The following is a 22,940-nucleotide window of genomic DNA, read 5'->3' on the forward strand; positions in this document are numbered from 1 at the left end:
TTTTCTTTTGTCCCACAGCTCCCCTCCTCAGCTCATGCTTAGCAAGGTTTTTACAGCTCGAACTGGAAGTAGCATCTATGGAAGTCTAAACACGTGAGTACCTTAGAAGTATCTTCAGTCTGAGTAGCTGACTCTAAGTACCACTTGGAAAAAGAACTTTGTATTGTTTCCTGTGGCCAACCTCCTTGCTCTTTGCTTGTGGTCATCTCCACCTCACCTGGCCTTAAGCAAAGGGATGGAGTGTCCTTCAAAGCAGATCTGGCAAGTGGGGACTGATCCTGTGAGGGGCTGAGCTTTTCTTGTTCCTGTAGAAATCAAGGAAAGTTGAGGGCACTCAGTTTCTCTTGGAACTGAGGTGTCACATAACGGCTCCTTCTTTAAGCTAGCTGCTGCACAGTTTGCATCAGCTAACTGCATCACTGGCTTGGCTTTGTGAACAGTATTAGGCCATTGTGGTTTTCCCACAACTGTTGTGAAAATCTGCACTAGTTGTCAGTGTGTTCCATTAGGCTATCAATGAAATCAGACAGCACAGTATCAAAACGTGAATTACTGATTTTATTGGGTTTTTGCTTTTTTTTAGGTTGCAGGACAGTCTTGAGTTCATTAATCAGGACAGTAATACATTAAAGCCAGACCATAGCACAATTACAAATGGACCCCCTGGAAACATAGGTAATTTAAAACTGATTTTTCTTTCTTGGTGTCTTTGTTGTTTCAATAATCATTAGATTTTTAGATTGTTGTGAACAATTGCGTACATGAACATTGATAAAGATTTTATGGGAAGAAACATAGGTATGGATTTGGAGAGAGAATTCCTTTATTTAGACCTAAGTTGTACGGCTAAAAGCATGGTTTTTTCCCATCTTCATTAGAAGTTTAAATACAGCTTACATGCAGAAACACCAATACATCCCTGCACAGTAAGCATAACTTTTTTGATCAGACAGGGTTAATTCTGCCCTGCCATACTCGGCAATTCTTGTTGTCAGTTATTTAAATAGTATTTTATTAAAGTAAGGGAGCGCTTTAGTCATCATAAGCCTTTTCATTGTTCTTTTTGTACTTTGTTGCAGTAGGTGCTTTTGAAACATGTAAGTGTGTTCTCAACTAGTCTAGTCAATGTATCCTAATTGTACTGTGCTGGCTACTGCAATAGTCTAATGATCTCTTCCGAGCAGCTTTCATTTCCCTTAATTTATTTTTCAAGCCAAGGTTCTGTTGTAGTTAGTATAAAATAGTCTGAGGAAAAAAAGTTAATTTTAAAATGTTAACTGATCAACTTCCAAGATTATCAGTGGACATACATAACTCTTCTGCTCTAGCATCCACATATCTGAGGTTAATTGAATGTTATTGTACCCCAAAATGGGGTTTTGGCTTCCAAATAATGGAATCAGTTCCTGGGAACAAGAGTCCATCCTCATGACATTTGTGTTTAAACAGGTGCCAGAATGCCTTGCTAGATCAGAAACAAAATAATTCTTTTCAAATAGATTTTTATGTCTGAAACTGCGGCTTTAACCGGCTTTAAAAAAAGGAAGAGAAAGTTCAGAAACCTAAGCACACGGCTTTTCCTCCTTGTTGCGGCACCTACTTCTTTAAAACTTGCATCATCATTTGCAAGCTAATTAAGGTATAATAATGATAATAGGCTTGTGCTACTTTTCTTGCCAGTAGTTCATTTACAAAGGAAGCCTTCTAAAGGAATTGGAGACTATTGTTCCTTAAATGAATCCTTTTTACAAAATGTGGAAAGTCAGAATTGTACATCTTCCTCGTTACTCATTGTTTCCTTTTGGCTTTGTGTGAGATTTAAAAAACTGAATTAGGTGCCATAGTACAATTCCTATATCATGCACTTTTGAATATTTCACCTTCCCTCTGCCATTTGTACGAGAGTGGCTTTTGTCTGGCAAAACTGTTAGCGTGCCAACTCCCATTCTTCCTGCCCCGTGGCCCCCCCCCCCCCCCCAAAAAAAAAAAAAAAATCTACAGGAATATTAAAACATAGGCATTGCCACTGTGCTTATCAGCAGTGTATGTGTAGCAAAGCATCATAATGCTGGCGGCCTTCTACAGTAGCAAAAAGAAAGGAAATAACTCTTCTACTGTGCTGCCATAGGAGGTGTCAGTACGCTAGTTGGGAGTCACAGAGGTACTGGGTAACAACTGAGGTAGCATTTCAGAAGAAGAAACAGAAATACTGAAACTGCAGTGAAACTGCCGAAACTTCCAATCTTTACAGCCATGTTTGTTTACACTTCCCCCTTCAAGGCAGATGGAACAACACGTAAGACAGGGCCAAGGAGTTAATCTGTAATGAGCATTTGTAATAACTACACTTAAATTTTAAAAAATATGCTTCTCACCTGCTTGCTCTTGCCAACTCATGATGTAAAAAAAGTTTCTGTGTGTTTTGGTTTGGGGACTGGTTACACATGGCTTTCTCAATACATGCCTGCCCCCCTGAAACTTGTCCTTGTCATCTTCTTCCTTAATATATACGGTCCTACCAACTTCATGGCCATGAAAAATGTGTCTTGAATCATTCAATCTGGTCTCCCCCTCTGGAATCTAGTTTTCTATGTGCTTTTACCCTGTTACAGAAAGGTCTCAGAGTATGCAAGCCCAGAGTACGCGACCCTGCGGTTATGTGGCTGACCCTGAATCCTACAGTAAACCCTGCAAATGTGCGATTTCCAGTTGTGCTTAACTTGCCCCAGCCCTGCACGGCTTCAGCTCCAACCCCACCCCAGTTCTGTTCATCACCCATGCATACATGATGTGCACCCCCCGACCCCGCCTCTGGTTCTAGCTTACCACCCCTCAGGCATGACTCTGGCTCAACCTCCCCAGCCCCAGTTCAACCCCATTGCCAGCTCACCACCCCCAAGCAGCTCTGGCTCACCCCCCATCCCTGCACTCAGCTCTGGCTGTGGTTCACCACCCCTGTGTGTGTCCCTGGTTCAAACCCCCATGGCCCAGCTCATCACCTGAGCAGGGCTCCAGCTCACTATCCCCGCGTGCAGCTCCAGCTCAACTCCACCCCTTGCCTGCGTGCAGCCCTAACCCACCCCATGCTTAGTTCCTCCCCGCCCACTTCCTACAGTCCCAAGCCACCGCTAGGCTTAACCCTCCCCAATTGCCCCACCCCATCCCAGGACTTACCTTTCTGCTGCTTCCCCGGCTGTAGACACGTGTTGCTCTGGGGAAAAGCCGGACCCCCCCCACTTATGTGAAATCCGGGTTACACGAGGGTGTGTGGAATGGAATCGTTGCATAACTTGAGGGTCTACTGTACTATACTGATTTTATGGGAAAGACCAGAGTTTCTCAACTTGGGGGGCATAAGGTTATTTTACGGGGGAATGATTTTGCCTCCTTCAGTGCAGGCTGGGGAGCAGCAGCTCTTGGCTGGGCACCCAGCTCTGAAGGCAGCATTGTATAGGTGAGCAGCAGCAGTGCATAAGTAAGGATGTGCCACCCTGAGTTCTGCACTGCTGCCTTCAGAGCTGGGCAACCAGAGAGTGGCAGCAGCTGACTAAGGGCCCAGCTCTGAGGGCAGCAGTGCAGAAGGCAAGGGTGGCAATACCATTCCATTCCATCCTTCTGCACTGCTGCTGGGGGCAGCTCTGCCTTCAGAGTTGGACACCTGGTCAGTAGCTGTCTCCTTCTAGCTGCCCAGTTCTGAGGATAACACTGCCACCTGCAGCAGTGCGGAAGTTAGGGTAGCAGTACTGCAGCCCACCTTACAACAACCTTGCAACTCCCCACAACTCTATTTTTGGGTCAGGGTCCCTATGATGGCAATAATATGACATCAAAATGAAACTTAAGATTTTAAAAATCCTATGACCATGAAATTGACCAAAATGGACTGTGAACTGGATGTAATATAAAAGAGAAGGAAAAGGAGCTTTAGTTAAAAAATTCAGAAGTCTGGCGTTTAAATAAGTTTGCATTAAAAACTTTGGGGGCACAGTAGTTCCCCAAATTCAGCTTTTCTGAGGTAGCTGAAAACTTACTATATGAAAATGTCAGAGTTGTATTTTTTTTTAATTTTGGTGCATGTGTAGAACATGTATAACATATTTCCCTGATGTAACTTACCTATCAGTAACTAATTTGTTAATGATTTTAAAATGGTTAATGTTTATTTTCTGTCCACTACTGACTAATGTCATGAATTTGCTCTTAATTTTCATGAGCAAGTGGCTTTGACCTGTAATTTTTCTTGCCATTCTATTACACGTATTTATTCATGCTTTTTTCCCCGCATCTTCTTCAAAGATGAAGTACCCTACCCACCCTCTCAATGGAGATGTAAATCCAAATACTTTACATCAGGCTAAATCTATTATCCATTAATTGAGCTAAAGTTTTAAACTAGGGGGTGTTCCTAACTTTCTGCATAAATTAATAATTTGCTTTTTAAAAGTTCCTGTTATGGGACACAATGTAAAATTGGATCCATTTTTGTTTTTTTAAACTGGAAATACAATGTTTTAACCATTGGTACTTCAGCTTGGATTGTAACTCCTGCTAAGCATAAGAGCTGTATTCTCCAGTATCTGTTGGTCTGTGTTTGTGTTGGCTTATACCTATTTTCTCCCCTACAGGCTCTGCTCTGCTTTACTAACCTCATTCTTTCATATGTATTTTACATTTTGCCGTATAGGTCTTTCACAGCTTTGCAGCCCTAGGCGAGCGTTCTCTGAACAAGGTCCGCTCCGCCTGATCCGGAGCGCCTCTTTCTTTGCAGGTTTGCAGTGTGCTGTGTCTAGTTGATGTAACAAATTTGCGTGGATTTGTAGTGTAGCCATGGAAATAAGATTTTTTTCCAAAATACGGTTGTGAAATTGGAGGGCATGGGGGATGCATAAAGTGAGCAGAGATGCCTGCTTTTTATCATTGCTAGGAATTTGAATATTTGAGAGCAGAGGTGGGCAAGATCTGGCCCAACAAGCCCTTTAATCCAGCCCCCAGCCTGGCCTGTGGCATGGAGCAGCACCACTCAAAGCAGCTGGCTGCTAACTGTGTCTCTGAACTGCAGATGGGGATGGGCTTGCCCCACCCTCAGCAAAATCTGTTAGCTGCTATTGGCCAGAAACCAGCCAATGTGAGCTAGGAGATTTTGCTGGGGGTGGGGGTGGCAAGGGCAGCACATGAAGCCCCCCCCACACAGCACAGTGAGCCACATGGGACAGCCAGCCACTCTGGGTGGTCTGGGGCTGGTAGCAGGCAGGGTAGCCTGCCTGAGAATGCTGCTGGCTGGGAGTGCTTAGGTAGTTGCCTCTCAGCCAGAGCCTGCCTCTGGCACTTCCTGCAGCCTCTCTCACATCCCTCCCCCAGACCAGAATACTCCCCTGAACCCATGCTCCATCCCAGACCCTGCATCCCAGTCTCCTGCCCCAGGTCACAACTGACTCTTGGATCCTGCGCCTGTTCCTATATCCCTCCCCCATGCCAGAATCCTCTCCTGCACCCATTCCCCGTCCTGGACCCTGCCCCAGGTCACAACCCTCTCAGATCCCACACCCCCTCCAGCACCCCAGTCTCCTACCCCAAGCTCCCTTCTGCATCCAACCTCCATCCCAAACTCCACATCCTCTCCATAGAAAAGGGCAGCCCTTGCCGCCTTGCTAAAATCTTGGAGTGCTCCCACCAAGCCAAAAATTATCACCCACCTTGTTCTAGGGAGTAGCAGATCTCTTAAACTTTTTCTTTTATAGACACTTATCCATTTGCATGGTGCTTATTTATTTTTGGAGGCAATATTTACTTTCCAAACTAATTTAGATCTGGACTTGCTTTAACCAAATTATAAGAAAAGTAATCACTTCCGTTCATCTGAAATGAACAATTCTTGTTTTCAGTGCCTGGGTCTTACTTCCATGGCAGAGTAGCTTTTGTTTCACAGATCTGCAAAACATCATATTTAAGATTATTATGAATGAGACACACTCTTTGATTGTACACATAAGGAATGGATGTGAATAAAGATACTGCACAAAGCTTAGTTGAACAAGCAATTCACTATAGAAAGTTTTAGCAGTAACCCCTTTTCTTCCTGATGACTGTTATAAGATGTTCTGAAAGAATTATTTATTACATGGTCCAGAGTTGTATACAAAGCTTTTATTCAATTGTGCTGAGTAATACACATTTACACCCTAAGTTTCTCTTTTTATCTTTTGCATAAGCTTTAGCTGCTTGTCTTTGGGTACATTAGATGCACAGTCAGCCTTTGGAACTCCTTGCCAGGGAGTGTTGTAAAGGCCAAGACTATAACAGAACTTGGGAAAAAAAGGAAAAAAAAAAGCTAGATAAATGCATGGAGGATAGGTCCACTGATGGCTATTAGCCAGGATGGGCAGGGTGTCTCTAGTCTCTGTATGTCAGAAACTGGAAAATGGGCAAAAGCGGGTGAATTACTTAATGATTACTGTTCTGTCCATTCCTTCTGGGGCACCTGACATTGGCCAGGGTGAGAAAAATAGAATAGTGGGCTAGATAAATCTTTGGTCTGACCAGATATGGCTGTTTTTGGTTACGTCTACACTAGCCAAAAACTTTGAAATGGCCATGCAAATGGCCATTTCGAAGTTCACTAATGAAGCGCTGAAGTACATATTCAGCGCCTCATTAGCATGAGGGCAGCCGCGGCACTTCAAAGTAGGCAGGGTCCTTTAGAAAAGGAGCCCTGTCTGGATGAGCCGCGCGGCGGTGAGCCGCGTCAATTTCGAAGTCCCCTTATTCCCATCTGCTCATAGGAATAAGGGGACTTTGAAGTAGGTGGGGTCCTTTCGAAAAGGAGCCCCGTCTGGATGAGCTGCGCGGTGGTGAGCCGCGTCAATTTCGAAGTGCCGCGCCACCTGCATGCTAATGAGGCGCTGAATATGTATTTCAGCACTTCATTAGTATACTTCGCAATGGCGATTTGTATGGCCATTTCGAAGTTTTTGGCTAGTGTAGACACGGCCTTTATGTTCTCAAAGAGGCAGATCTCAGAAAAAAATATGTAGGAACTTTCCAAAGAAAATTTTGGCTTGTTCAGCTAAGCAGCATCTTTTGGTGATGGGCTTGTAGAGTGTGTGGGAAAAGATCTGAATTAGTGCAATGATATGAGCATGATTTGCTTTTGTTAATTAAGTGGAACACTACAAAAAGGGACACACAATGTGTATTCTCTTGCTAACTGGGTGTGCCTTATTTTACAGTTCACAGCAACCCTATGGACATGCCTGGGAGGGAGCAGAATGAGGATAGAGACAGCGGCATAGCAAGATCTGGTAAATGAATGACTGCTATTAGATGTCCATCTATCGTGTTACCTAATCCACTACCTCTGTTTCTTGGTGACTTCCCTAAAACCAGAATCCCAGAAATCTGACTTTTCCTACAATAATGATCTATTTTGAAACATATGTATTAATTTGTTTATAGGTATGCAAATACTAGCGATGAGCACCTCTCCATATACTTCAGGCACCCATGATATTCTTAAAATAGTTCCCAGAAATACTCTGAGCATAGCAGTTCCATTGAATATCACACACTCCCAATGAGCCAGGCAAAAGACTCGAATCAAACTCATAACATGTTCAGAATTATTGCATCCCCCCATTATTGAAGGGTATAATAATCTACAGCTTCTGGAATGGGTAATGTCCCCCAGTAAGCTCAGGACACTGGGACTTGCATCTAATATGCCACCCTTCCTGTCTGTTTTCATCTCTGCTTTTGGAGAGCAGTTAAATGATTGAAACTACCAACTTTCTTATCTGTTGAAGAAATTTCACTCACCCACATGGGGCTGTAGACACAGTACAGGGTATCTGCATATACACACAGTGCCTATGTTGCTTATTATCTCTTTACTGGGGGGTTTTAACATTTATTCCAGCACATCAGTCCTGGTATATTTTACTGGTTTTGCCATAAATTGGATATTTTTCATGCACATAGACAGGAGAGACAAGCCAGATGTTTGAGTTATGTGAGATGCCTTTAGTGGGGTCCCTATAACTGCTACCATAATTTCCCAAATAGTCTTCTTTTGTGTTGCTTAGCTATGTAGAAAGAGCTTCAATAGTTTTTCTTTTCCCAATTCTTACAGCATCTCTTAGCAGTCTGCTTATCACGCCGTTTCCTTCCCCGGGCTCTTCACTTACCAGAAGTTGTGCCAGTAGTTACCAAAGACGCTGGCGTCGCAGTCAGACCACAAGCTTGGAGAATGGGGTCTTCCCTAGATGGTGAGCTGGTGATGATAAAGCTGGTTTTATCTCCCCCTCTTGCAGATTCTTCTCATCTAATTCTGCTTTGGCATATACCCAAGTAAAACTATTACATGCTATGACATATTTATACTGGTGTAAGTGAGATCTGAAATGGATCTCTGGTGCTTTACATGGTTTATCTCTATATAGTGTTTATTGTTCTTTTCACATAATAAAAACACTGCCAACAAAATACAGACAGATAAAAATATAGGTTGAAACTTGGAAGAGAAGGAGCTCTGAGGTCTTAATTAAAAAAGCAAACAGTTGGCAAAGATGGGTGTGAATTGAAATACCTGTTCTGAACTCCACAAACTTCAGGACTGGACTGTGAGATTTGAGGCCTATCTTTCAATCATGTGTTGTGCTTTTATAGAGTAACAAAACTGATGTCACCAAGGAAGATAATTTAACAGCAACTGCAAACAAAAGGAGCTTGCTGAAGTTAAATGTTCTGATATTTAATTAGTTAAGAATTCAACCTGACATTTAAAGCAATGAATTACTTAAGGTTTTTTGTTTGTTTTTGTTTTTGTTTTGTTTTTCTCCCTTAAAGGTCTGTAGAGGAAAGCTTTAATTTGTCAGATGACAGCACTGGTACCAGCCCTGGAATTGTTAGGAAAAAGAAGATAGCAATTGGTGTGATATTTTCACTTTCAAAGGATGAAGAGGAAAATAATAAATTTCATGAGTTTTTTTTCTCACATTTCCCTCTTTTTGAGAGTCACATGAACAAACTGAAGAGTGCAATAGAACAGGTAAGCAGTCTTTTGGGGTTTGAGAACTTTCTGTATGGGTTTATTTATTTTTCTTGCATTTTACTAATATATCTGTAATACAGTCTCTGCTAATGGAGTTATACCAGAGATGATTTATGCTCAGTCACCCAGGTCTTTAACCCAGTGTCCTACTAACAGCATAGAGACTGTGTTGCAGTGGAGACAAAGCATGAGCATTATGCTGCATAGATCATTGGAAGTTAGAACAATCCTTAGGCTGCACTTGCACTGGAATTTCATCTTTTGGCAAGGTCGAAAGGTAGCTTAGACCTTCCTTTGCCTCCTTCCCTCAACAATACAAGAATTCACTCTGGTGGATTGCCTTGCAGGTTCAGGATCCTTCAGTGAGCCTCATGGCTCCAAATAATTTCAGTGTTTTTTAGTTTGCTGATTAGCTTTTACATATAAAGTATAGATTGATGGATTCATTTCAAACCCCTAATCTGGGGAATGTTTGTGCAGTGAATATGCTACTGCAATGAAAGTCAAAGTATGAAAAGTTTGAACCTTTTTGTAGCTTGAATGTCTAAAAGTGCAGAAAAGAAACTGCAAATACACATTCCTTGTATGGCTCTCTCTACATATGAAAGTTGGCAATGTACCAGCATTTATCATGTTTATTTTTTTCTTAAAGTTATCGCCTGACTGGTTGCATAAAAGATAAAGCCAAACACATGACTTTGTTTTTCATTTTCTTGGCTTCTGTAACCATGCCTGGTGTTCGTTATCTGTTTAATGATTGTTTTCAAGGCTATGAAAATGAGCCGTAGATCAGCTGATGCCAGTCAAAGAAGTTTGGCATATAACAGAATTGTAGATGCCCTAAATGAATTTAGGTGAGTATTTGGTCTTAAATCTTTTATTGCTGTTCTTTTAATGTGCTTGAGTGCTTCCAGATCTTTCGTAAAGGTTGAACCTCTCTCATCCGTAACCCGGCATGATTTTAGTTGACTGGATGACCGCTTATCATAGCTGTGGCCAAGTGTCCTATGGTTCCATAAAGTTTGTTTACAGCCACCAGTCCTGGCTCTAAGTGTTCTGTGCTGTTATTTAGCTGTAATTTACCCCAGATATCTTCTAAGAGTCCAATAAGCAGTGGAAATGTTGGTAATGTGCCAGACAATAATGACCCCCCATGGCCTCTCATTCAGCACTGGTCAGGTCCTGAGGTTGCTAGACTGGAGAGGTTCAATCTGTAATGCAGTTTGTCTCGATCCTTTGAGATTGACAAACACTTATTACACACACACACGAGACCCACTTAACTTTTATTGTAAAAGTCATGGTGAAAATTATATTAATATTACCATTGCAAAATATAATTTACTTGGGTGTGTGTTTTGAGAATATATCAGAGAGTACTTGCTTGTGAAAGGACAGGGCTATGTAGGGAACAGGCAAGGTTTTTCTTCCTACTTTACATTCTGATAAAGTTTTCAATGCTTCACATCCCTTCTGATTTCCCTTTCACGGTTCACCCTGCCAGTCCCAACTCACTGGTTGAGAGACACTGTTCTAGTGTATCTTATCCTAATCTGTGAATAGGACATAACCTTTCCCCTATCTCAGACCTTTGAAGATAACTATAGATATTGCTCCAAAGGAATTTCTGACAGGTAGTTGTTGGAGGGGAGGAACATCTCTCAAAAAAGTCTAAGTTTTCATCTCTAGACACTTGCACAATAAAGAGGAGCGAATCAAAATCTATTGTCTATTTACTTCTTTTGAGAAGTAAGCACAGAAGAGTGCATCACTGGCATTTTCCTTCAGTAATTCAGGTAGCATGGGTGAAGAAAAATAAAACCATTCTGTTTCTAATCATTAGGTAGGAATGACAGGATGCTCCTAAAAAGAGACAGACCAGAACTACAACATTGAATAAGCCCTGCTGAAGGCAGCATTATATTGTAAAAATGCAGTTAACCTTTGTCTTCCACATTTAACTCAGCAGGTGTTTTTGTTAGCAATGAAAGATCCTGAGGGACCATTCATCTGAGAGAACAAAAAGATTTTACAGTTTAGTTTCAGTCAGTACAAGTACTGCAGTGTGACTGAATATCCTTGAATTGTGTGATATTTAAGTGCAAATAGCACAGTTGTATTTTCCAAAAATCTTTCATCTCATAATAAGTCAGATCCTTAGTTCTGCATGCAGCTGCTTTATGTTGACAACTGTCTGTCCGGGATGGAGGGACAGACCTGTAATGCATAGTATGGTGAGCACCCCCTGGGCTGCATATGCTATCCTGGAGGCTCTTTCTAGGAGCACGCTGGCACTGGGAAATCTGTCAGATTCAAAGGTGGCTTAGGCGGCAGTGTGTGCTGTGCTTCTGCAAGGCACAGCATGGAGAGAACACGCCTGGGTTCTTCCTGTCTAAGTAAGTTCTGATAGGTTGTGCTCCAGCTGAAGTGCAGGTTATGAGCACAGGTTGAAAGAGAAGTTCAAATTTCCCGTCTGTGTACTTGTAAGGTGAAAGTGCAAGTGGAAAAGTAAATAAAACACCCCACTCTATAGGGCAGGATCAGCCAGCTTGTTTTCTGAGACTTAAAATATCATCAGATCATTCATGTGACATGTTGATTGCATAACCTTCAATAGAAGTGGATGTGGACTACGAGTTTTATGCTGGTGTAAATATTATTCCCTTGCAGTGTAACTAGGTGAATTAAATGCACTATGGATTACCTAGGGAGGCAGCCTTTGTTTGGATGATTTTATTTTTGAACTGTGTGTGTTAATAGTGATGCATGTACAAATGTTCCTTGGCAGCCTTCTAGAACTCCATTTCTCTGGGGTGTGTAGGAGAGTAGTGCTGTATGGTAACTTGTGTACTTCAGACAGTACTGTTAGCGAACACTTTTCATTTTGTACTTGTGGTTTTTATTTAAATAAAAAAGTATAACAAAAGCGTGCATCTAAATACCAACATCTGGATTAATGGTTTCAGAAATCCTCAAGCTGTTAAATAGAATGTCTTCTAGATTTGATTTCTGCATTATTCAGCAAATTTGGTTTTGTGATTTTTGTCAGGGCGGGGGGCACGTTACACCACCATTCGCCCCACACTGAGTGTAGCCAATTCTAGTCTATCCCATTGCTAACAGCGAAGAACACAACATACTTGACGTGATCCTCAGCTGGTATAACTCAGCAGAGCTTCACAGAATGCAGTGGTGCAAGATTAATTTATATCTGTTGAAAGCAGAGCTCCCTGTTTCACCATCGAGGAGCTAAGAGATAAATGGATGCACTTGTCTGGGGCAGAGGGAAAAGGAGACTGGTCCACACATAGCCCCCTTGCCTCACAAATCTCTCTTCTGGGCAGCAGGTATGAGAAGGATTCCTGAGGGAGTTACTCTTCCTACCATGTGTACGGGCAGCATCCATGATTACATTTTGGGACCTGCCTTGTTTTTCTTGAATCTCTCCCTTCTCCACATGCTCCATGTCAGCTTTTTGTGTGAGCGTAATTCCGCAGTAAATAGCATAATGCTGCATATCACAGACTCTTTCCTCCTTTCCCATGGGACAGCTAGTCGATCACCTGCAACACCCTTGATCGCCCTTGCCCACGCAAATGGGGATCTCTAAGGGACATTTTGAAGGGAGGGTACTTTCTTGTGACTTGCCAAGATACAGGCTGAATCTCTCTAATCCGGAACACACTCATCCGGCAACATCTTGGGAAAATGGCTTTATGTTAGCTTTATGCTGGTGTAGTAGAGACAGGCAGTTTCCGTGAGTGGCCCAGACTGAATCTTTTTTCTTGCTGCAAATATTTGATATTAATGAATGCATTAAAAGTTCAGCACTAAACTCTCAATCTGCTTTTTACTACTATTTCCTTTAAAGCATTTTTAAATTGTTTAAACTACTGATGGATTTAGCTATTAACCCTAGACTCAGCGGCTGATGGCTGTCTTCAGAGCTCAGATACGTAGAAACGGGCTTTGTAATCTACAGTACTGTGGTCCCCGTGGGTGCTCCACAGTAGGTGTCGGGCTCGCCCCGGCGCCACAGATCAGAAATCTTTAGCAGTCTCTGTCGGGTCGCGCATGCGCCGATGCGCGCCAGCCCTTTGCGCACCTTCGGTCACATGCGCGATCCGGTCCCTGCCAGTTCCTTCTCAACCACCAACGGCTGCAGACGGATTCCACTCTGGCTCCAACACCTGAGAAAGATAAAACTATCTCTTAATTTTGTTTATCTTGTTAATAGTTATTACTTTGATAGTTTTAGTTAGCATTGTTAAAGTTGTTTTTCGTTAAATGTAGTTATAGTTTAAAAAAAAAAAAAAAAAAAAAAGAGGGAGAAAGAGAAGAACGGAGGTGGCCGCCTTAAGCGGTCTGCTATCCTAAAAGCCGCGAACGTTGTCTTTTTCCGGGACTGATAAGCTGTTAAGTGCCCCATTAACATTCAAAGACTAAACGCCTGGGCCGAGATGTCCTCGCTGGGGTTTAAGAAATGTGCATCATGCTGCAAGGCCATGCCTGCCTCAGATGGGCATAGCGAGTGCATTTGTTGCCTCGGGGAGACCCACATTCCACAAAAATGTCCTCACTGCTCCAAGCTCACGGCCAGACCCAGAAAGGACAGGGAGATGAGGCTGAAAATGATTTTATTTGATAAGGCCCTCCAACCTGAACCATCGGAGAAGCCCCATAAGGAGGGGCCCTCAGGGTCGCAAAAGAGGAAGGCGGCTTCCCTAACCTCCTCTGTATACAAGCAAAGGAAGCTTTCTCCAGCTCGATCCTTGCCGGTAACACCTGTGAGCAGGACGAGCAGAGCACAGGCCTCTGACCTGCGGGCTGCTCAAAGCGGGATGACTGTAGCGCACGCAGCTGCGCCGGAGCTTCCGACCATTAAGCAGTCGGCACTGGGGGCGCTGCAGGCGCCGGCAGCGGCGGCACTAACTCCCACGGCACCAAGCCCTGGGCACTGATGGCGCCAGAGCAGGGGTGCCCAGCACGGGACCCAATGGTGCTGGAGGAAGCTATCCACGCGGCGCTGTGCACAGGGGCACCAAGCGCAGTACCCACAACGGTGCCGAGGTCCCCGGCACAGCAGGGGGCAGCGCCTGCTGCGCAGGGACGGGGGAAAGCAAAGGCCAAAACACGTCACCGCAGCCCATCCCCGGAGACCACCGCGTTGCCGTTATCGCCTAGCTCCCCCCCAGAAATACATTGGGCAGCAACTCCAATGGCCTGCTTCAGACCTCCATCCCCATTCCTGCAACCACCATCCCCTGGCTCAGAAAACCTTCGCCAATCTCCAGTAGGGACCCCTATGAATACTATGACAGAGCATCCCCACTGCTATCAGCGTCATCACGGAGGTTACGCTCGTCTAGACCCCATGCGTACGTTTTCTGATTATGGTCTAGATCCCCGTCACCGGGCCCTTGCCCCTGCTGTTATGGCCATCCCTACCATACCGAACACCGGCACAGGGGGTCCAGGGGTAGATCCCCACTCACACCTCACCAACACCCCTTCACACAGCCTCCCCAGGCGGATGTTGGTCCACAGGCCCTGGACCTCCCCTCTGAATCCTCAAAAGGGCAAGTATATGAACAAATCCAGGAATCGGAGGAATTAGGGGAGGTATATCATAGCGACGCCTCTTCGTCCTCCCCAGATGAGGGGACTGTCCCTGGGGATATTTCCCCCCTGGACGACCTTAGGCAATTCCAAGAACTATTCAAGAGGGTAGCACAAACACAGGACATTCACATAGCGGAGGTGCAGGAGAAACATCATAAACTCCTGAAAAATTTAAGACCCCCAGCTTCATCTAAGATTGCTATCCCACTAGATGAAGCTATTATGGAATCAGCCACCAACATATGTCAGACTCCAGCCTCCATCCCTCCCACAAATAAGAGGGTGGATAAGAAATACTTTGTTCCAGCCAAAGACATGGAATTTCTGTTCACCCACCCACAACCAAATTCCCTGGTACTCGAATCATCACAGCAGAGATCCAAGACACCCCAATATAAATCAGGAGGATCAGAAAAAGATGCGAGGAAATTAGACACATTCGGTAGGAAAGTCTGTTCCTCCTCTACCTTACTACTCAGAATGGCAAACTATGCAGCACACCTGTCAAACCACAGTTTTGACAGTTATTCCAGACTTGCTTCCCTCATGGATTTCCTTCCAGAGGATAAGAAACCGGTGCTAAAAGCAATCGTCCAAGAGGGCTATGTGGCCTCACGAACAGGAGTCCAGATTGCCCTGGCCGTGGTAGACATGGCAGCATGTTCCACAGCCACAGCAGTGGTAATGCATAGGGAATCGTGGTTCCAGACGTCCGGCATTCCCAGAGATCTGCAAACAAAAATCGTAGACCTTCCATTTGATAAACAGAAGTTATTCGCAGATTCAGCTGACTCGGTCCTACACTCCAGCAAGAACTCGAGAACCACGCTTAGGACCCTGGGTATATATACCCCTCCGTACGGGAGGAGGAAGTTTTTACCCCCAGCAAAGGCGCTTATGCTTATCAACCTCAGCGTACACAATACCAACGGAGTTATGACCAAGGGTGCCACCACCAGCAGCAACAGTATAGGGCCCCCAGACGACGCCCCCAGCAAGGTCGCGCACCCTCAGGGCAAGCCTTGAGACAGCAAGTTTGACGGGTATGTCAAGGACTGCAATATGAATACCATCCCTCAATGCCAATCCCAACACATGTTCCACCATCGGCTCAAACCATTCTACTCTCAATGGCAAAACATCACCACAGACAAATGGGTACTGGAGATTATAGCCACGGGATACACGATCCCCTTCCAGTCACTACCCCCACCGAAACCGCCCACCCAGTCCTTCTTCAAGGACCCCTCCCACGAGACAAGATTAAAACAGGAGGTGGACCATCTCATGTTCATAGGGGCAGCGGAGAGAGTTCCGGAACAATTCCGAGGGAAAGGGTTCTACTCCTGGTACTTCCTAACAGAGAAGAAGACGGGGGGCTGGAGACCAATCCTGGACCTACGGGCCCTCAACCGGCATCTGCGCAAACAGCGTTTCAGGATGACTACAATTGCCTCCATACTTACAGCATTGGACGATGGAGACTGGTTTGCAGCCCTCGACTTGCAGGACGTGTATTTTCATATAACTATTCACCCGGCACACAGATGTTTCCTCCGCTTCACAGTAGGCAGGGAGCACTTCCAATACAGAGTTCTTCCATTCGGTCTCTCTTCAGAACCCAGAGTGTTCACCAAAACACTGGCGGTAGTATCAGCTTACCTACACAGACAGGGTGTGTTCATTTTTCCATACCTGGACGACTGCCTACTGAAAGGGGCCTCAAAGGCAGAGGTCCTATGCATGATAAATGTCACTACAAACACATTCGCCTCGTTGAGCCTAATTATCAACCTCTCGAAATCAAAGACCAAGCCTACGCAGAATATAGAGTTCATAGGGGCATGCATAGACTCTACTACATCAAGAGTATACCTGCCCGAGGCCCGTTTCTGCACTATCAAATCCCTGGTACAAGTGATGACGTACAGCCCCACAGTGCCAATCCTAACATGTTTACAATTGTTGGGGCACATGGTGACCACCATGTTCATGGTACAGAATGCCAGGCTGCATATGCGGGGCCTGCAGCATTGGCTGGCGAGCGTTTACAAACCAATAGTCCATACCATCCACAGGGCAGTATCACCCACAGCAGAGGTGTGCAGGTCTCTGGCATGGTGGACAGACCCCAGAAACTTACTAGTAGGGGTGCCCTTCCACCAGCCACAAATCGCGATTTTTCTTATGACAGACGCATCCCACATGGGATGGGGAGCACACATCGGCAACAAAGTAACTCAGGGACTATGGTCCCCCGTGGAAAGGACATTGCACATAAACATACTAGAACTCAGAGCTGTGTTCAACGTGGGCAGATGTTTTCGGAAATACCTGCACGGCAAAGTAGTCGGGATAAATACCGACAACACCACCACGTTTTATATCAACCGACAAGGAGGGGCCAGATCCCGTGCACTATGCGTGGAGGCAGTCCGGTTGTGGAACTGGTGCATTGCCAACAATATAACGCTGAAAGCCTCACACCTACCCGGTGTCCACAATGTGAAGGCGGACCAGCTAAGCAGGCGATTTGTGCTCACGCATGAGTGGCAGATCCGTGCCGATCTGTTCCAACAAGTTTTTCACAAATGGGGGGTTCCCCAAATTGATCTGTTTGCCACCTACAACAACAAACAATGCCCTCAGTACTGCTCCAGAGCAGACATAGGACAGGGATCCTTGGGGGACGCCTTCACGGTGCCATGGAAGGGCCCTCTACTCTATGCGTTCCCTCCCACGTCACTCATTCACAAGGTTCTAGAGAAAGCCAAAAGAGAGAGAGCACACATAATACTGATAGTCCCAACCTGGGACCGACAGCAATGGTTTCCTCTACTTCTGCGCATATCATGCCGCCCACCACTCCCCCTACCAGTAGTGCTGGACCTTCTCATGCACCCACACCCTCAAAGACTCCGCCTACAGGCATGGCTAATCCATGGCTCAGCGCCCTAGAGAGCACATGTTTGGAGGGAGGGAAACACATCTTGGAGTCCAGTCGAAGGACTTCCACCAGAAGGACTTACGCGCAAAAGTGGAAACGATTCATCTCCTGGTGCTCTTCCAAGCAGTTGGCCCCTCAGGGCATCTCTGTAACTGCAATTCTAGACTACCTGCTGGAGCTAAAACAAGATGGACTCTCCCTATCTTCTCTAAAGGTCCATCTTGCAGCTATATCAGCGTTTCAACATAAAGAGGAAGGACCAACCATATTCGCCCATCCTGTGGTCACACGGTTCTTAAAGGGGCTGGTAAACCTGTACCCCCCTCGGAAACCGCTATCGCTGTCATGGAATTTGGACTTGGTCCTCCACACCCTGTCGGGACCACCCTTTGAGCCATTGGCCACGGTACCCCTCCGGCTACTTACCCTGAAAACAACCTTCCTTCTCGCCATCACGTCAGCCCGCAGGGTGAGTGAACTCTCAGCAATAATGGCAACGCCACCCTGCACAGTATTCTCAAAAGAAGCAGTGATCTCACGATTACACCCGGCCTTCCTTCCAAAGGCTTCCTCAGAGTTCCACATTAACGAACCAATAGTATTACCCTCATTTTATCCTAAGCCTCGCAACTCCAGCAAAGAGGCGCGGCTGCACCTACTAGACGTAAGGAGGGCGTTGGCCTTCTACATAGACAGAACTAAGCCCTTCCGGAAAACGGACAGACTCCTGGTGTCTCTCGCACCCAGGTCGAAAGGGGAAGGCCTATCCTCACAAAGAATTTCAAATCACATCGTATCCTGCATAAGACTGTGCTATGAGCTCAGTAAGACCCCTCTGCTAGTTCCGCCCAGGGGTCACTCCACCAGAGCGATGGCAATGTTGACGGCCTTCTTCAAAGGCATCGCGCTGAAAGACATCTGCAGAGCGGCGACTTGGTCATCTTACGAGACCTTTGCCAAGCATTATGCCATGCACCGGGTGTTCGATGAGGATACACGCCTATCAACAGCAGTCCTGTCAAGGGCAAGCTGCACATAAGCGGACACCCACCTCCTTAATTGGGGTCACTGCTGGTAGTCACCTACTGTGGAGCACCCACGGGGACCACTCGAAGAAGAAAGAGAAGTTACTCATGTGTAGTAACGATGGTTCTTCGAGATGTGTCCCCCGTGGGTGCTCCACTACCCGCCCATCCTCCACGCTTCGGAGCTCTGTTTTCACGTTTTTCAGAAGCATCCGGGGCGGTTGGTCAAGGAACTGGCGGGGACCGGATCGCGCATGTGACCGAAGGCGCGCGAAGGGCCAGCGTGCATCGGCGCATGCACGACCCAACGGAGACTGCTAAAGATTTCTGATCTGCGGCGCCGGGGCGAGCCCGACACCTACTGTGGAGCATCCACAGGGACACATCTTGAAGAACCATCGTTACTACACAGGTGAGCAACTTCTCTTTTCAGGCACATTCAGATGCTCTCAAAACCCTACCGGCCAAGTCACGAGTACTGATTATGTGTTTGAATTGTATCCATGTGGCATCTCCTTGTGTGGCAAATGTGCAGCTAGATGAGGAAATATTAAAAACATACCAAGGAAAGCACCTCCTCTGACATGCTTGTGCCAGACTTAGGCCTATTTTGTATGTGATACTTAAGCAGATTACATTACCTTTTTCAAAGGAGAGTTCTGTGTAAAAACGGATGGTGCTGGATGGCCCTGAGAGTTCTGTCCGAGTCTTGTATATTGCAGGGTCTCTCCCAAGACAACAGTGGGGATGGTGACAAAAAAAGAACAGATGTGTTCATGTTGCATTCTAAGGGAAATTTTTTTCCTGTCTAAAGAACCTAGAGAGGTGGTGGAATCTCCAACCCGAGAGTTTTTTATGTCCCGGCTTGACAAAGTCCCAGATGGGATGATTTAGTTAGGGTGGATCCTGCTGTAGGGAGGGCGCTGGACTCTACCTCATGAGATCCCTTCTAGTCTTATGATTCTATGAAAACTGCCCATTTTAAAAAGGAAAATAAAATGGACTGGGAGAGGAGAAGTGTGTTAATGAATTTTGCAAAGCAGTATTATCTTAAAAGAAAAGCAAAAAAAAAAAACAAAAACAAACCTTAAGAATCTTTTAAGATTTACTTTAATAACACTATGGCCACATCTACATGGACAGCCTCTATCGACAGAGAAACCTTGGCAGTTCCTCTGTCAACAGATAGCGTCTACACAAAAAAACAGGTTGGAAGAGCAAGCTGCTCTAGCAACAGAAAGCAGCCAGACTGCCCTGCCCTGCCCTCTCTCAACAGAATGGCTGACCAGAAACTCTGCAAACAGGGCTTCCCAGGAACCGGAAGCCCTCTTTGTCGACAGAGGCGTCTGCACAGGCACTCACAAAACGCTGTCAACAGAGGTGCTATACCTGATCAGGAACAGGGATAATGATGCCAATAGCTGAGTTTTGTCAACAAACTCTCGGTGGAGTACTTTACCTGTGTAGACGCTTGGTGAGTTTTGACAATAAACGCCCAGTTTTGTCAACAGACGCTGCTCACGTAGATGTGGCCTTTGTGTTCAGGAACCTCCTAAGTGCTTTATTTACATAGGGTAAACCCTGTAATGCCTCTCAGAGGTTGGGAAGTATTCTTATCCCCATTTCACAGCCTGAGGCCTTCTCTACACTTACCTTTACGGTCAGGCTACTCCAGCTATGCAAATTACGTAGCTGAAGCTGACATATCCACTGCAGTTTCTTTCATGTGATAAGGTTGATGGGGGGCTCCTCTCCCGTCAGTGTTGGCTAGTCGTCTCATTTTGCTGAAGTGCTGGCGATATTGGGGGCACATTCAGAGAATGATTTATTGTGCTTCAATGATGCGATAAATCAGTGCCCTGGTGATTGAGCGCTGCCAGGTCAATCCCCAGTGTAATGAAGGTGTATTCGGAGAGTCTGAGGCATGGAGAGAAGTCTTTTGGTCTGAGTTTGTGCAGTGCTTGTCCCAATGGGGATCCTATATAGCTGCCGTAGTACAAATAATAAAAGGGTGAAAGAATTTTTTCAAGGTGTCACAGTGAGCTTATGACAGGGAATAGAGTCCAAGTCTAACTAGTCAGCAACAGTGCTGCTACAGGCAGTGCTACTCCAAGGGAGTACAATTGGATTCTTAATGAGCGTTATGATTATTTGTTTTTTTGGTAGCTAACATGGTGTGCTAAGTGTGCTCTGCACCCACAGAAATGTAGCTGAATATACACACAGAAATGGAGACTTATACAGCATAGCTCCTCAAAGGCTCTGTGTGTGCTTGTGAATGCTTTGAAAGCTGTGGTATCTGTTATGACAGATGATATTTTCTTTACTGTTCCCTGTGCTGCCAGGAAAATGCCTCCCCCCACCCCCCAACAGGGTGCATGAGCGTCTGTGAGTTCTAGGCGAAAGTTCAGATGCTCCCAAGAATTTATACATGTAAACCACCTGTAATGTACTGGAATCTACACCAGAAAAGAGGCCCCCACGAAGTGAGCTTCCCTTGACTCTTGTCACTTCAAGGCACTGATGTGTGTGCAGAATTGGGGAGGTTAGGGTCTGACTAGCAGAGCAGGGGGGAAGTGTGCTGTTTAAATGCAATGCTTGCTGCAGATCACGGATGATCATCGATGAAAGCAGGAATATATATCAGTTTGTTTGAGAAAATATCTCTGAGAAGTTAAAGGAGGGATTTCCCTCCCACCACCACCCTCAGAGCTGCAAAGCAGTTAATCCTTGTCCTTGGTTTCTCTGCCATTACTTACATGTCTGGTATTGAAGGTTCCCTTTACTGCAGTCACATGCCTGCTGGCAGGTGGCCAGTGGAATCTGATCTGTCTCTGAGGAAACACTATCAGTTGCAGATGCAGCCTCGGTTACCAGAATAGTAAATAACAAGTCACAAGACTGAAGCTCGCCTTTCAACAAAAACAAATATTTTAATATCTTGGTTTTAGTGTAGAAATAGTTTCTTTTTCCTTTTGAAACAGCTGAACAGCTGCACAGGACTTGATTCTGTGTTAACCTGCACTAACACAGGACAGAGGAGTTTACTGCATGTTACTACCTCCAGTTTTTTAAGGTCTGCTCTGCCTCACAGTGTAGATTCTGCAACCAGTTTTAAGCTCTGAAATATGCATTCTGATGCTCAGGACCTCTCCCGGTCAATTAACTGGATGGAAATACCACTGAAAAGAAGGGGATGTGAATCAGGGCTAGTGGGAGGCTTTCTTTTAATATTCCTATGTCCAGCTATAACTCTTAATTATGGAGATTTACCATAATGAACAATGAAGCAGCAGCAGTGTGTCTGAGACCTCCAAGCTCTGATGCCTCAGCACATACACACTCTGCCCCCTATAGCCCCAGGCCATGTTCTCCCCTGGCCACAGCACACTCTCCTACCACTTCTTCTTTGCTTCCCAGAGCTCAGACAGAGCCACAGAAAGCAGAGTTTAAAAAAGAGCAGCCTTGGGGCACTAACTTAACTCTTGAGGGACATGCAGGGTTTTGGAGAATATGGTGAGCACAAAGGTGCCTCCCCTCTTAATCTCCCATCCCACTTCTCTCCTGTCATGAGCGCACAAATGGAGTAACTGAGACTCGAGCTATTACTTTAAATTGTGTTGAGGAAGAGAGGGACAGTTCTGACTATTCACGTGGTGGGATTTATTTCTAAAAATGAAAATCAATAGAGTGAATCATTTTTTAACAGAAAGGAAAAAAAGCCCCTGCCCCTCCCTCAGATTGCTTTTCTGAACACTGTACAATATGTTGGAAGTTTTGATAGGTCCTTTGTGTTCAGCTTGGGCAGAGAATTTTCCATCTGCTCTGGGGTTCTTCTCATTTGTGTGTGTGTGTGTGTGTGTGTGTGTGTGTGTGTGTGGTTTTTTTCTCCTTTCCAATTGCCTGGGGACGACTTCTATCTCTGAATTCTACTGTCATACTAGAGTATTTCCACTGGCTTGAATCGCAGCTGCTTTCATCTGGCACTTCTTCACTTCTGAGAGAGCTTCATCTAAATCTTCATTGGTGCAGCTTTTTTGACAGTTGCTTCTTGAGTGCATTCACCTTGCTGGGCATACATAACTGTCAGATTGCTACTTTAGAAGTGTCCATTCCTAGTAGAGGATAAGGTCGGGGCTTTTGAAGAACACCATTGTTAGCAAGAAATTTGACTCGTGCTATACTAGGAACTGAGCGCTGCATGTCCTTGTTAAATGAAAGATACTTATCAGTGTATTCGTCTTTTAAAAAAAAAAAAAAAAGTAGTTGTGGGAAAACCAGTAATTGAAGCAGGTAGGCA

The 22,940-nt window shown here is 45.2% G+C and overlaps 1 protein-coding gene and 1 long non-coding RNA gene across 3 annotated transcripts in view; one reads left to right on the top strand and one right to left on the bottom strand.

The window, feature by feature from the left end:
- The window catches only part of FNIP1 (folliculin interacting protein 1), a 129,644-nt gene that overhangs the window by 84,007 nt on the left and 22,697 nt on the right, over positions 1–22,940 (top strand). Inside the window, 7 exon segments of the mRNA XM_075009316.1 lie at positions 19–93; positions 584–675; positions 4,685–4,768; positions 7,227–7,298; positions 8,126–8,261; positions 8,842–9,043; positions 9,815–9,900. Coding sequence (XP_074865417.1) covers positions 19–93; positions 584–675; positions 4,685–4,768; positions 7,227–7,298; positions 8,126–8,261; positions 8,842–9,043; positions 9,815–9,900 — 747 coding nt within the window.
- The window catches only part of LOC142020983 (uncharacterized), a 59,108-nt gene continuing 46,076 nt past the window's right edge, over positions 9,909–22,940 (bottom strand). Inside the window, exons 3-8 of one of the 2 annotated variants that reach the window (XR_012647586.1) lie at positions 21,400–21,552; positions 19,282–20,626; positions 17,160–17,292; positions 16,135–16,330; positions 15,170–15,397; positions 9,909–13,236 (exon numbers count right to left, since the gene is read on the bottom strand). This is a non-coding gene — a long non-coding RNA (uncharacterized LOC142020983). Of the gene's footprint in view, positions 13,237–15,169; positions 15,398–16,134; positions 16,331–17,159; positions 20,627–21,399; positions 21,553–22,940 lie in introns of both variants that reach the window. The other variant, XR_012647585.1, reaches the window with a different exon arrangement.

This window comes from Carettochelys insculpta, chromosome 15 (assembly GCF_033958435.1).
Source record: "Carettochelys insculpta isolate YL-2023 chromosome 15, ASM3395843v1, whole genome shotgun sequence".
Taxonomy (NCBI): Eukaryota; Metazoa; Chordata; order Testudines; family Carettochelyidae; genus Carettochelys; species Carettochelys insculpta.